The sequence below is a fragment of the Corylus avellana genome, chromosome ca3, assembly GCF_901000735.1.
Source record: "Corylus avellana chromosome ca3, CavTom2PMs-1.0".
Taxonomy (NCBI): Eukaryota; Viridiplantae; Streptophyta; class Magnoliopsida; order Fagales; family Betulaceae; genus Corylus; species Corylus avellana.
In genome coordinates this window covers 5507181-5519321 of record NC_081543.1, presented here as the reverse complement: position 1 = coordinate 5519321, position 12141 = coordinate 5507181, and the positions used below count along the sequence as shown (strand labels likewise).

At 36.8% G+C, this 12141-nt stretch overlaps 2 protein-coding genes across 3 annotated transcripts; both read left to right on the top strand.

Annotated features, from left to right (window-relative positions):
• Positions 1-1066: 1066 nt before the first annotated feature.
• LOC132173611 (protein-L-isoaspartate O-methyltransferase-like) lies at positions 1067-7704 on the top strand. The gene is made up of 4 exons (XM_059585147.1): positions 1067-1313; positions 5610-5883; positions 6523-6687; positions 7176-7704. Exons 1-4 carry the CDS (start codon positions 1293-1295, stop codon positions 7403-7405), a joined length of 690 nt encoding a protein of 229 aa, XP_059441130.1. The 5' UTR covers positions 1067-1292; the 3' UTR covers positions 7406-7704.
• An 821-nt stretch (positions 7705-8525) lies between these two features.
• Positions 8526-11753, top strand: LOC132173610 (protein-L-isoaspartate O-methyltransferase 1-like). Of its 2 annotated transcripts, none has more exons than XM_059585146.1 (4): positions 8526-8745; positions 10173-10443; positions 10972-11136; positions 11246-11753. In XM_059585146.1, the coding sequence occupies exons 1-4, from the start codon at positions 8527-8529 to the stop codon at positions 11494-11496; spliced, it is 906 nt and encodes a 301-aa protein (XP_059441129.1). In that variant the 5' UTR covers position 8526; the 3' UTR covers positions 11497-11753. The 2 variants fall into 2 exon arrangements, with proteins under 2 accessions (XP_059441129.1, XP_059441128.1); XM_059585145.1 differs by having other exon boundaries at positions 10161-10443.
• Positions 11754-12141: the final 388 nt, after the last annotated feature.

Below are 12141 nucleotides of genomic sequence, written 5' to 3'. Positions count from 1 at the left end.
GACCGCATTTCCAGAAACTTCATTTTTTCTCCGCAAGGCCGTGTTCGGACAGCCCATTAACCTGTCCGAACACCCCGTACCTTTTAAGCCCAAAAATGTGATTTTAAGTAGGTTAGGTCTAGAGTTTTGTCGGAGGTATATATACATCATTATAGAAGAGAAATATACGAATTTTCACCCCCAGAGAGTTCGTCGGAAGCTGTGCTAAGAGAGATCATATGTGGTGAGCGTTAAATTGAATCTCTTAGAGTTTTAGTTATTCCTTTGATAAATCTACTGTTGAGAAGTCTATCGGAAGGGTCCGGTAAAGGAGAATCTCGTTGAAGAAGATTGTGAGCAAGGAGACGAGTTGTAGGCTTGTCGATCTTACAGAGCCAAGGTCTTGCAAAGGGTTGTAAGTGTTCCTAGTGTCTGTAATTTCTGGATAATCTATTGATAATGATTTCTTGAGTTTGGCTGCCCCGGAGAGGTTTTACTTTTAAATCGGTTTCTAAAAGGTTTCCTCTTCGTAACCAAAATATCTGTATCTCCCTCTTTATTGCTTTATATATTTTGGGTGATTGAATTGTTTATTGTTTCATAATATTAATTTCGCATAAATTGTGATAAACAAGTTTTTGGAGTCAGCATAGCGTTTTTCACTCTTGATTGTATATGGATATTATTATTTTCAAAAAAAAAAATGATGGATTGGTGAAGTAAGTTTCTATTTTCTATATTTTTTAAAAGATAATACACACTTAGAATCAGGAGAATTAAAAAAAAAAAAAAAAAAACTTGAGAGCGGAACTCTTCCTCTTTTAGAGTAATTCTCATGCATCAACGTCTTTTGCAGTTAAAGCATTTTCAATAGTTTTCTCGTCATTTTCTATTTTTTCTATTTTTTAAAAAATAATACACACTTAGAATCAGGAGAATTAAAAATTAAAAAAAAAAAAAAAAAAAACTTGAGAGCGGAACTCTCCCTCTTTTAGAGAAATTCTCATGCATCAACGTCTTTCCTCTTTCCTCTTTGAATAAATAAAAATAAATAAAAAAATAGAAAAAGTCTTTCGCACGGTCGCACCGACGCGCATAGGGTCCCGTATTGATGACGATTACATATTCGATTCTCCATAAGTAATCGATTGGATTCCAGAGAACTCTGAGGATTGATGAGTTGACATCTTGGTAATGAGCATGGAGGCATCTGATTCCCGGCGAGGATACGCTAAGTCTAAGTCTCTGTGTCGTCTCCTTTATTATCCACCATTCTCCGGCTCTCTTCTCAGACACCAAACCCTGATTTCCTCATGGGCAACTCTCTCTTCTCTGTACCGTTTTTCTCTCACTATTTCTATGTAATACAATATACACAGATATATGTTTGTATGTATGCATGTGTTAATGGTTTTCTTTGTACGGGTTGGGAGTGATTTTGGTGAAATCACTGGGAAAGGGATTGATTTGACGATGGACCGTTGGTTTTTGAATGTGGGTGCTGCTACTTACCGTTGGAACGGACGCGATGGACAGACTGCGGCTACGAATTCTCTTTCACGCATTTGCTAGATTTATTTCGTTTTTAAAGATATTTTCGGTACATTTCAATATTCGGGCTAAGGTTAAACATTGTAGTCTATAAAAGGGCGACTTTAGTGTAAGAAAACCTATTATTTTCCCATCATTTACTTGATTATGTTTCCGTTATTTTATTGATTATCTTTCCATTGTTGTCACAATTTCTATTCTTTTTTGTTAGATGCATTTATTTACATTCCAATTTCCATGTTAGTTGTATTTCTTTCCAATTTAAACTTGTGGATGATGCCATATGACCACTTCATAAGAGCATTTACAATGGAAGAGCCAAATATTACTTTTATTTAAAATGACTCTTCAAATTTGTAAAAAAAAATCATACATTGGATTAGTAAAAAAAAAAAAATGCAAAATGAATATTTGATTAAAAGAGCCAAAAAAAAAAAGATAAATGTAGCAGCACTTTTTAAAGGAGTTATTTTATTTTTTATTGTTTCTCTCACATATTTTCTCTTTTTCCCAAATATTTTCCCACTTTTCAAGGGGTGATTGGTTGTTTTTGGTGTTTTTTTTTTTGTTTTTTTTTGTTTTTCATGGAAATAGTTTTTTGAATTAAAATTAATAAAAAAATTAAAAATAAAATATGATTTTAATAGAATAGATAGAAATATAGCTAATTGGATGTAGAGACATTTAAAAATTCATTAGCTAAATTAGATAAAAGTGAGTTTTGAGGAGCCATTTTGCATAAAAATTTGGCTCCTCCATTGTGAATGCTCTAAAAGAAGAAAATTCATTTTGGGCATTTGGAGAACCATCCCTTCGAATTGATCATTTTTTACCCCTTTACCTTATTTTGGTGTTTGGATAGGGAAATCTTAAAAGATTACTTCATTTAGTTGCACCAAGTAAAGGGAATCCATATGCTGAATCCCATTGCCTTTTGCTGGGAATGTGGATTTACTTCTAGAGGGGTAAGAATCCACATTTTCTTGGCATTGAGATTTTTTATTTTTATTTTTTATTTTAAGGACAAAAACGGCCACATTCCCTTGCCCATTGTCACGCCCCCAATCCCTAATCCCAAATTAGGGCTACTGAGAGTGCGACTTAACCATTTAGTTAGAGCAATAATTTTGCGAACTACGGAAGCAAATAAAAAAGGGCAGATAGCAAAGATATAAGGTAATATGCATTACCATCAGTACTAGTGTACTACATCCATATACATAGGATTGGGGGCCGTTATATAGGCCAACAAACAGGCATGTTTGCAGGCTTGCTTTTGGGGCTACTGCATATCACATTTGGTGTAACAGAAATGCTCTTAGGCATGGCAACCACCCTCTGTCTGAAGATCAAATCCTTCAGAAAATTAAGTGGGAAGTTAAAGTTCGTGTGATGGGAAAAGGTAAGTTTAGGAGGACTAGGAGGAATGAGAGTATTTGTAGTAATCGGGGTCTTGATCACCAGTTTTTAGTTTAGCTGGTGTTATTGGTTTGTGTTGTTGATTGACGGGAGATTGTTAGTGTTTGAGAGACTTTGATGTCTGTTTCAAAGTTTGGTTGCTGCTGGTTGTTGCAGAAGTGTAAAGAGATTTGTTTGTGGATATAAAAGATATTCATCAAAAAAAAAAAAAAATTTAATAGCCCATAGATCTATGGGGCTCCACCTGGGTCTGCCCTGTCGAAAAGAGAAAATGGAGAAAGAAGTAGTAGTAACCTATAAGATACCTGTACCTGAAGGAAAACAAAGTGCTGGAAAAGATCCCCAAAGATCTTACATCGAAATAAATACTAGGTTTCCAGAGGTAAATGCAGTATCTATAGACCTAGGTTTTATCCAGTTCTTCAATACTTTGAAATCTATTGGAGATTTAGATATGACGAATCATAGTTGGTCAAAAAACATTTAAATGTGATTTATCATTATGTAAGGAGAAATTATTTGCTACAAGACAAAAGTGGTCAGCGTATGAATGGTTGAAGTACTATCCTCCTAATGAGATGACTTCTTTCAGTCTAAAATTGGAGGCAAGTTTTCTTGAAGCGGAGGGAACCTATATATTGGTGTTAATCCAAGCCATTAACTTAAGTGTTGTTGCTTCTTGAATTACTTTTATTGCCTACATACTAGGCAATGAAATCGTGCATAGTAGCATGGATGCTGTTTGGTATGATAATGCATGTGCAAAAAGTATGAGTGATTTGTGATTGTGTTGGAAGTTGTTAATTGCTAGTCTGGTTCTTATGTTTCTAAATATGGTTGTTCTTATATGGTGTTGTATTTTCCATATATTGGTTTAAAGCAGCATTGCTTGAGATGATTGGTGAATGTGGTTCTCTTCAAACTGTTTGATTTGTGTGTTTTTGGAGCAATTTCTACCGATTAGCGTGGACATATTATGTTATACTGAATATTTATTGGGGCTCATTGAACCCTCAATAATGATGATGTCCAACTGTTTACATGTCTGAATGCGATGGACACACACTCATCCCTAGCTGCAGGGGCGGACCCACTTTAAGGGCTTGGGGGGGGGGGGGGCAAATTTTTTTTAGACTTCTACTATTAAGGGGTTTTGAATGAGAGTTCCCCTAATTGTTAATATTGGTCCCCTCAATCCTGGGTATTCGTCCCCCTTTTCCTAATTGTAGAAGCCATCTTCACATCTGGAGTTGGAGGAAAGGAAGGAAAGGAGTTTTTAGAGATGGACTGGTGAGTGGCTGTGTCATTTGAAATGGGTTGCTACAGACTTGAAGAAGAAAGGGGAAGATGGGCATGGAAAAGTCATAAGTATAAGGCTCGAGATAACACATGTGAAGGAGTGTGTATCCGTATGCTGAGGTGTCGAAATGGTGGAATTCTCGAGAAGAAGTTGAAAGCTGGCGCCCACTTATGAAGACTGTTTCATGTGTGTTGGTTATGCGTTTTGGTTAGGTGTATTGTCAGATGTTAAGCTGGGCGTTTTGGTTTCGTGTTTTGTTTGATGTTAAGCTGTGTGTTTCATGGTAACGCCAGGTTTTAAGTTGTGGGTATATTTGATATCATGGCTTCCATATTTAAGGCCAGGTTTGATGCTCCCCCTTACCAAGTTAATCCAACATGCTCCACTGTCCATTTCATTTTTTTTTAACATTCTTATAATTCTTTTAAAATTAATATTTTATTTAAAAAAAAAATTCCGTGCCCCCTCATCTTAAATCCTAGTTCCGCCCCTGCCTAGCTGCAACTATTGTGGAGGCTGTGCAACTTGAAGAGGTATCTGCATCGACTTCAAGTTTCCTGAGAAGAGTGATGTTGTAGGGGCCTCTCCTTTGGGTTTCTGCACTTTTGGCACCACCTTTGACACAACTGATGTTGAGTTGACCGATACCCAATGTGGGTTGATTGAGCGCCTGAGGGAAGAATTAAAGGTCAATGATACAACTAAGGTGGTTTTGAAGCAAATCGAAGAGATTTTTCTTCGGGTGAATAAAGGTGCACGTGATGGGGTGTTGTCCGCCAAGGAGGAGGAATCTATGTTGGCGTTTCACTATGGGCAGATTGAGAAATTCCTTGGTAGAAATTTGGTCGAGCAGCCTAGGTCTAAGGGCAAGAGAGAGCTTTTAAATTTAGAAAGCTCTATTAATTAGAGCAAAGCTCGCGGGCCTTCCCGGACAAGGAGGGGAAAGACCACTGTGATGCAGTGATCTGAGTGGGTTTGTGGGGGGATTTTATGGGTGTTTTTCAGGGTTCTTATGTGGGTTTGTGGGGTTCCTTTTGTGGGTGTGCTTTGGGGTTTCTTCTTGTACAGTTCTTTCTTCTCTTTCTCCTTTTTCAATAAAACTCTTTATTACTTATCAAAAAAAAGAAAGTTGCATAGGATCATTAATATGTTTAAAAGAGTGGCATTTGTAGCTATTGTCCACTGAGTAGTAGGTTACAAGAGTTTGCTGGTTCCATCTCATTAACTCAATTTTGTTGCTTGGTTTTCTGTGCACCTTCTAAGTGATTGGCTTCAAATTTTCTCTTGCAGTTCAATGGTAAAGGAATACTGAACTAAAGCTTTTTTTGGTGTTTTTTTTCCTGGGGGTGGTAATTTGAAGCTCTGGGGCGTTAATACAAACAAAGCAATGGTGGAGTATATGCAGAAGAATGGAGTGATCAGATCAAAGAAGGTAGCTGAAGTAATGGAGACAATTGATAGGGCTTTGTTCATACCTGATGGGATTGAGCCTTATCATAGCCGTCCTGTGTCTCATAGCCATCCTGTGTTAGAATTTTATTGCATTATTCCTGCCCCTAATATGCATTCCAGATGCCTTGAATTGTTGGAGAAGCATTTGCAGCCTGGAATGTGCGCTCTGGATGCTTGCTCAGGTGTTCTCCTTACGCCATCTATCACATTTTATACTAATATTCATGCCCTTTTGCTTGACAATGTTGCTATCCTAATTCCTATGTTTACATCTCAACAAGAGTATTCTCATTGCAATATTACATATAACCATATGAGTACTTTGGGATTTTCTCAAATTAGATGGACAAGTGATAATATACTTGGTTTACCTGCATTATGTGCTATGTAGACAGTTTATTGTTAAGTTAGTTTTGTTCTGTTTTTACTTTCAACTCCATCTTCTTCTTGTAGAAGAAGCACCTGGCTGTCCCCTCCCTCTTTTTTCCTCTTGGGTTGGACAGCTTCCCCCTAAAGTAGGAGACAAAAAAAGTGGAAACAAAAGCCAAGTACCAGTGGATTTCTTAATAAATTCAATTTTTATATATTCATGATTTCCATAAATTATCTAGATAATATATTTTTAATTTTAATAAATATTCTCAATGATTTTTTGATCCCGTTACTCAAGTAGTTGCCTTCTTAATTTAACTGTGAGGCAGCATTATGTTGGCTTCCTTAAACACCAATTTATCCCTCTAATTGATCATGGTCCAACTTAACCGCAGCTTGAATATTTATTTTTTTATTTCTTTTAAACCTTAACTTGATTCTTTTTTCAGGAACCGGGTATTTGACAGCTTGTTTTGCACTGATGGTTGGACCACAAGGTCGTGCTGTGGGTGTGAACCAATTTCCTGAGATGGTATCTTCCTCAATCCAGAATATTCAAAAAAGTGCAGCAGCTCCATTATTGATGGGAGGTTCCCTTTCAATGCATTGTAGTGGTATGTTTTCAAGAACCCACATTTTTTGAGATTTAGATAATGTAGCTTCTGAATAGGAGAATATTCTAATCCAGTTGGCGTAAGAATGTCATGGCTCATAAAGTGGACAGTTCAATGAGAATGTTACCTGAGTGGGTTGTGTCTCAAATGATTTGGGTCTGTTTAGTAATACGACCTTTTTGGAAGAAATTGAGGATGATGATCGTAATCTACTTGTACCTTGCCCTTCCATTTTTTCGTTGGTTGTGATAATCTTTTACATGTAAAAAAAAAAAAAAAAAAAAATCTTTTCCTTTAGAAACCTAGGTCCAACTTAATTTAGTGTAGTCTCTCTCTCTCTCTCTCTCATAACTTTATCATTGGCGTATGCCTATATATGACATATACATCTATGTTTAGGATTTTATTTGTGATAAAAATTTGATCAACTTGTGACATATTTCTGATATATTGTTCTGTTGCATGTTCATTTGATATTCAAATGACAGGTGATAGGTTAGATTGGCCACAGCATGCGCCTTATGATGCTATTCATGTTGTATCAGAGGATTGCGTTATCCCACAGGCAATTACTGACCAGTTGAAGCCTGGAGGAAGATTGGTCTGGGGCGTTTTGCTTCCCGGAAGTATAGTTGAAAGTTTCTGGGTGATTGACAAGAATCTGGATGGTTCTTTGACTCACAGAGACGACTTCTCCCGTGGTACTCTTGAGTTTTGATGCTCATTTGCAGGCTTCTGAGGCTGGGATGAATTCCTCACCTAGGAGTTGTTTGGAGGTCTCTGGTTGTACTTGAATTTGTGGTTTCATATACGATACTATATGGATCTTTTATATAGTATTGCTGATTAATATGTGATTTCATGTAGTCTAAGGCCTCCTTGTTGCTTAATTATTTGTGATAAGTTTACTTTAGACCTCTGAATTACCACGCGATTTGACAAGCTTTCCAAACTTTAAAACATTTCAATTTGAACTCTTAAACTTTCGATTGCAGTCAATTTGAACTTATCCGTCAGATTTAACCGTTAACTTCTAACGACAATATCCAAAAAGACCAAAATATCCATAATTTTTTTTTTTTACTTTATTTTTTAATTTGGAATTTAGGGTAAATTTGAAAATTTATAAAAAAGTCAGGTATATAAACGTTATTGTCTTACTTTAGACGTTTAAAATTTGACAGAAGGGTTCAAATTGACTGTAATTGAAAATTTAGGGGTTCAAATTGAGAAGTTTTAAAGTTTTGGCGGTGCTTGTCAAATCGCGTGGTAATTCAAAGGTCTAAAGTGAAATTACACTTAATTCTTTTTATCTCAATTTCCAAAAAAATCTTTACTCTTTTATCTTTTCAATATTTAGTTGGACTGTTATTAGTGATACACTGTTACTGCAATGCATAAACTTGGGCAGCTCTTGAAAGGATTTGTTTTTTTGGTTCTTATTTGAAAATAGTTTTTAATATAATAGAAAGTTGAGAAGTGTTGGGTAAGGTCATTCCCAAACCAAAGATAAGAGACTAAAGATTTTCGGTAAGTCTTTTGAAAGGATATATATATATATATATTTTTTTTTTCTTTTTCTTTTTTTATTTGAAAATATTTTTTAATATGACAGAAAGTTGAGAAGTGTTTTTACGGTAGGGTCTACTGGCCATGTTGACACCATATATTTTGAGGCCTAAGTCGTAATTTAAAAATAATTTATTTATTTAAAAGCCCATGGACTCAACTATGCATTCCACGTCAGAAGGCCCAACAGATCACTCGCTCGCTCGCTCACACGTGTGGGGTATATGAGTCGGTGGAGGAACACACAGTACTTTGTAGAAAGTGAAAGAGATGCGTCTATCCCCAGCTTTAGCGTATGGTTGCCGCTATCGTACGCCTCCTCTTAAACACCTCTTAACCTTCACCCTCCTCCCTCATAGTCATCACCACCATCATCATCGTCGTCGTCTCACAGTCTCTGCTCCCTTATTGCCCACAGCTCTCTCGCTCTCTTCTCAGCTCCCAAATCCTAATTTCTTCACGGGGAACTCTCTCTTCTTTCGCATGGAGGTATATACAGCTTTTCTTTGTCTCTCTTTTTTTGTACTCCACAATTCAGACACACAAGTTAATGTATGTAGCCATGTAGGTGTTAATGGTTTTCCTTGTTTGGTTTGGGAGTGGTTTTACTGAAATGATTGCGAAGGAGATTGATTTAACTATGAAAGTTTGGTTTTCCGATTTTGGGTACTGATTAATTGTGCTGTTACATTCTGTTTGAATGCTTAGAAAATCTGGGAGCGGAAGTCAATTGGGGTTTAGATTTTTTTTATACGTTTTGTTTGTTTTGGTTTTGGAAAGAAGGTTTTGAGAAACCCAGTTCAGGATTCTAATTTCATTTCTTTTTGGCACTTTATGTGTTAGTTCGACCAAAGAGATCAATTATATGGTGTTCGCCCTTGAATTATTTTCATTACCCAAGTAAACTAAATGTAGGTGATGAAATCATCCATGCTAGCATTTGATATTTTGATGCCGTTGGGGATTATATAATGTATATGCATATACGAGATGTTTTGTCATCGTGGCGGTGGTTATTAATTGTTACCCTGGTTCTTATGATTGCAATATGGTTGTTCTTATATGGGTTTTGTAATTTTCGACGAAGTGGTGCAACCAAGTTTTACTTGAGATGATTGGTGAATATGGGTCTGTTCGGACTGTTTGATTCGTGTATTTTCAGGACAATTTCTACCGAGTACTGTGGACATGTTATTTAATACTGACTTCTTTCATTGGGGTCATTGCATCCTTTATAAAGATGATATCCAACTTTATATATGTCCGAAAGCCTTGGAAACACGAACTCAGCCCATAGCTTCCACTATTGTGGAAGCTATGCGACTTGAGGAGGTATCTGAATCATTGAGATTTAGAGTTTTCTAACTAAGGGTGTTGCGATTTTGTTTTTAGTGTGACTTGTTAGTGAAATTGCTTGTGTTCATTCCCATGTTTGAAAGTGGTGGCAGTTGTCCCCAAGAGATAGCTCAATCGGCTGGGACCACACTTAATGAAGTGGAGGTCACTAGTTCGAATCCCCCTCCCCCCCTCTTGTGCGGATATGTAAAAAAAAAAAAAAAAAAAAGTTTAAATTTATAATAAAAAATAAATTAAATATAAGAGCTAGCTCGCGAGCGAGTTCAGTTCGGCTCGGCTCAACTTATTATGAGCTCAAGCTCGGGCTCGATTTTTTCTTCCTCAAAAAATGTTTGAAAGTGGTGGCAGTTGTAGCTATTGTTCTTTGTTTAGTATGTTTTTACTTTTTAGGTTTTAAGCGTTTGCTGCATCCATCTCATATACTCAATTTTGTTGCCTGGTTTTCAGTGCACCTTCTAAGAGATGGGCTTCAAGTTTTTCTTTTAGTTCAATAGTAAGGAATATTGAACTAAAGCTTTTCTCTCTTTTTTATTTTTTTTATTTTTGAGGGTGATTTGCAGCGGTTCTGGAGTGGAAGTAGCATTAATAAGAACAAAGCAATGGTGGAGCATTTGAAGACCTATGGAGTGATCGCATCAAAGAAAGTAGCTGAAGTTCTGGAGAGTATTGATAGGGCTTTGTTTGTACCTGATGGGAATGCGCCTTATTATGACAGTCCCGTGCCAATAGGTTACAATGCTACTATTTCTGCCCCTCATATGCATGGCACATGCCTTCAGTTGTTAGAGGAGAATTTGCAGCCTGGCATGCATGCTTTGGATGTTGGCTCAGGTGTTGTTCTAACACCATCTAGTGTAGTTTTATAATTCACGCCCTTATGCCCAAAATTTTTTCTATCCTATTACATCTCAAGATGAGTATTCTAATTGACATATAACCATACCATATGAGTACTTGGGATCCTCTGAAACCAAATGGATGGTGAAAATATGCTTGGTTTACATGCATGATGTGCCGTTTGCTCCTTCTCTCATTTTTTCCCCTTTCCCTCATTTTGTTCTCTTGGGTTGGACAGCTTTTCCTTAAGGGCAGGAAACGGGGAAGAACAAGCTAAGTGCCGATGTTTTTCTTAATAAGCTCAATTGTTATACATTCATGTATTATCTAGATAATTTATTTTTTATCTCATTATCTGAGGCAGCTGTATAATCTTAAGTAGTTGCGTCCTAAAATTAACTGCTAGATGCCATTTTTTTGGTTTCCAAGTTTAATCCCAATTGGTAATAATCTAACTTAACTGCAGTTTAGATTTTTTTAACTCTTTTTTTCTTTAAAACCTTAACTTGATTCTTTTTTCAGGAACCGGGTATTTGACAGCTTGTTTTGCACTGATGGTTGGACCACAAGGTCGTGCTGTGGGTGTGGAACATATTCCTGAGTTGGTATCTTCCTCAATCCAGAATATTCAAAAAAGTGCAGCAGCTCCATTATTGAAAGAAGGTTCCCTTTCAGTGCATGTTGCTGGTATGTTTTTGACAACGCAAGTAATTTGAAATTTAGATGATGTAGCTTATCAAAAGAGAGTATGCTAATATATTTTTCCATTGTTTTTTCATTTGATATCAAATGACAGATGGAAGGCTGGGTTGGCCGGAGCATGCACCTTATGATGCTATTCATGTTGGGGCAGCAGCTCCAGAAATCCCGCAGGCACTTATTGACCAGTTGAAGCCTGGAGGAAGACTGGTGATTCCTGTTGGAACTGTATTCCAAGATTTGAAGGTGATTGACAAGAACATGGATGGTTCGTTGAGTGTCCGGACTGAGACCTCTGTTCGTTATGTACCTCTCACTAGTCGAGATGCTCAGTTGCGAGGCGCCTGAAGGCGGGATAGATTTCTTTCCTGGAGGCGTCTGTAGTTGAAGTTGGGGTTGCGCTACTACTTTGTGTTTGTTTTTCTCCTTTCTGTATATATGATGCCGTTGATCTTCTATGCAAAATAATACGTGATCTAGTAGAGTCTGAATGCCTTGTCTAAATGCATGTTTACAGAAATCTGTAGTGATGAGAGCTTTATATGTAGGTACTTGTAAAGAACACAAATGTGACAACGTAGTGTGCTACGATTTGATGACAAACACCACTGGGATCCACCAAATCGCCTACCTCAGATAGTATTATAGTTCCCTTTTACAAACACCACACAAAGGGGAGCTACTTTTATCCTGTTGGCTATGGATATTTATGAGAATTGGTTGGGGCAAAGAGTCAATAGAAACAAGTACATGATTCACTTCAGTAAAATGTAGGAGAAAAATACCAATATGAAATACCACAAACACCACAAATACTATTGCATCTACTTATTTCGAGAAAAATAAATAAATAAATTTTTAGCAATATGAAATACCTAGGGCTTCCTATCAATGTTTGCCACTAAAACAAAAATGTCTCGATCAGATAACGAAGAAATTTCAGAAGAAAATTAATATTTGAGATGTAAAGCAAAGTTGTTATTTTTAGGCAGG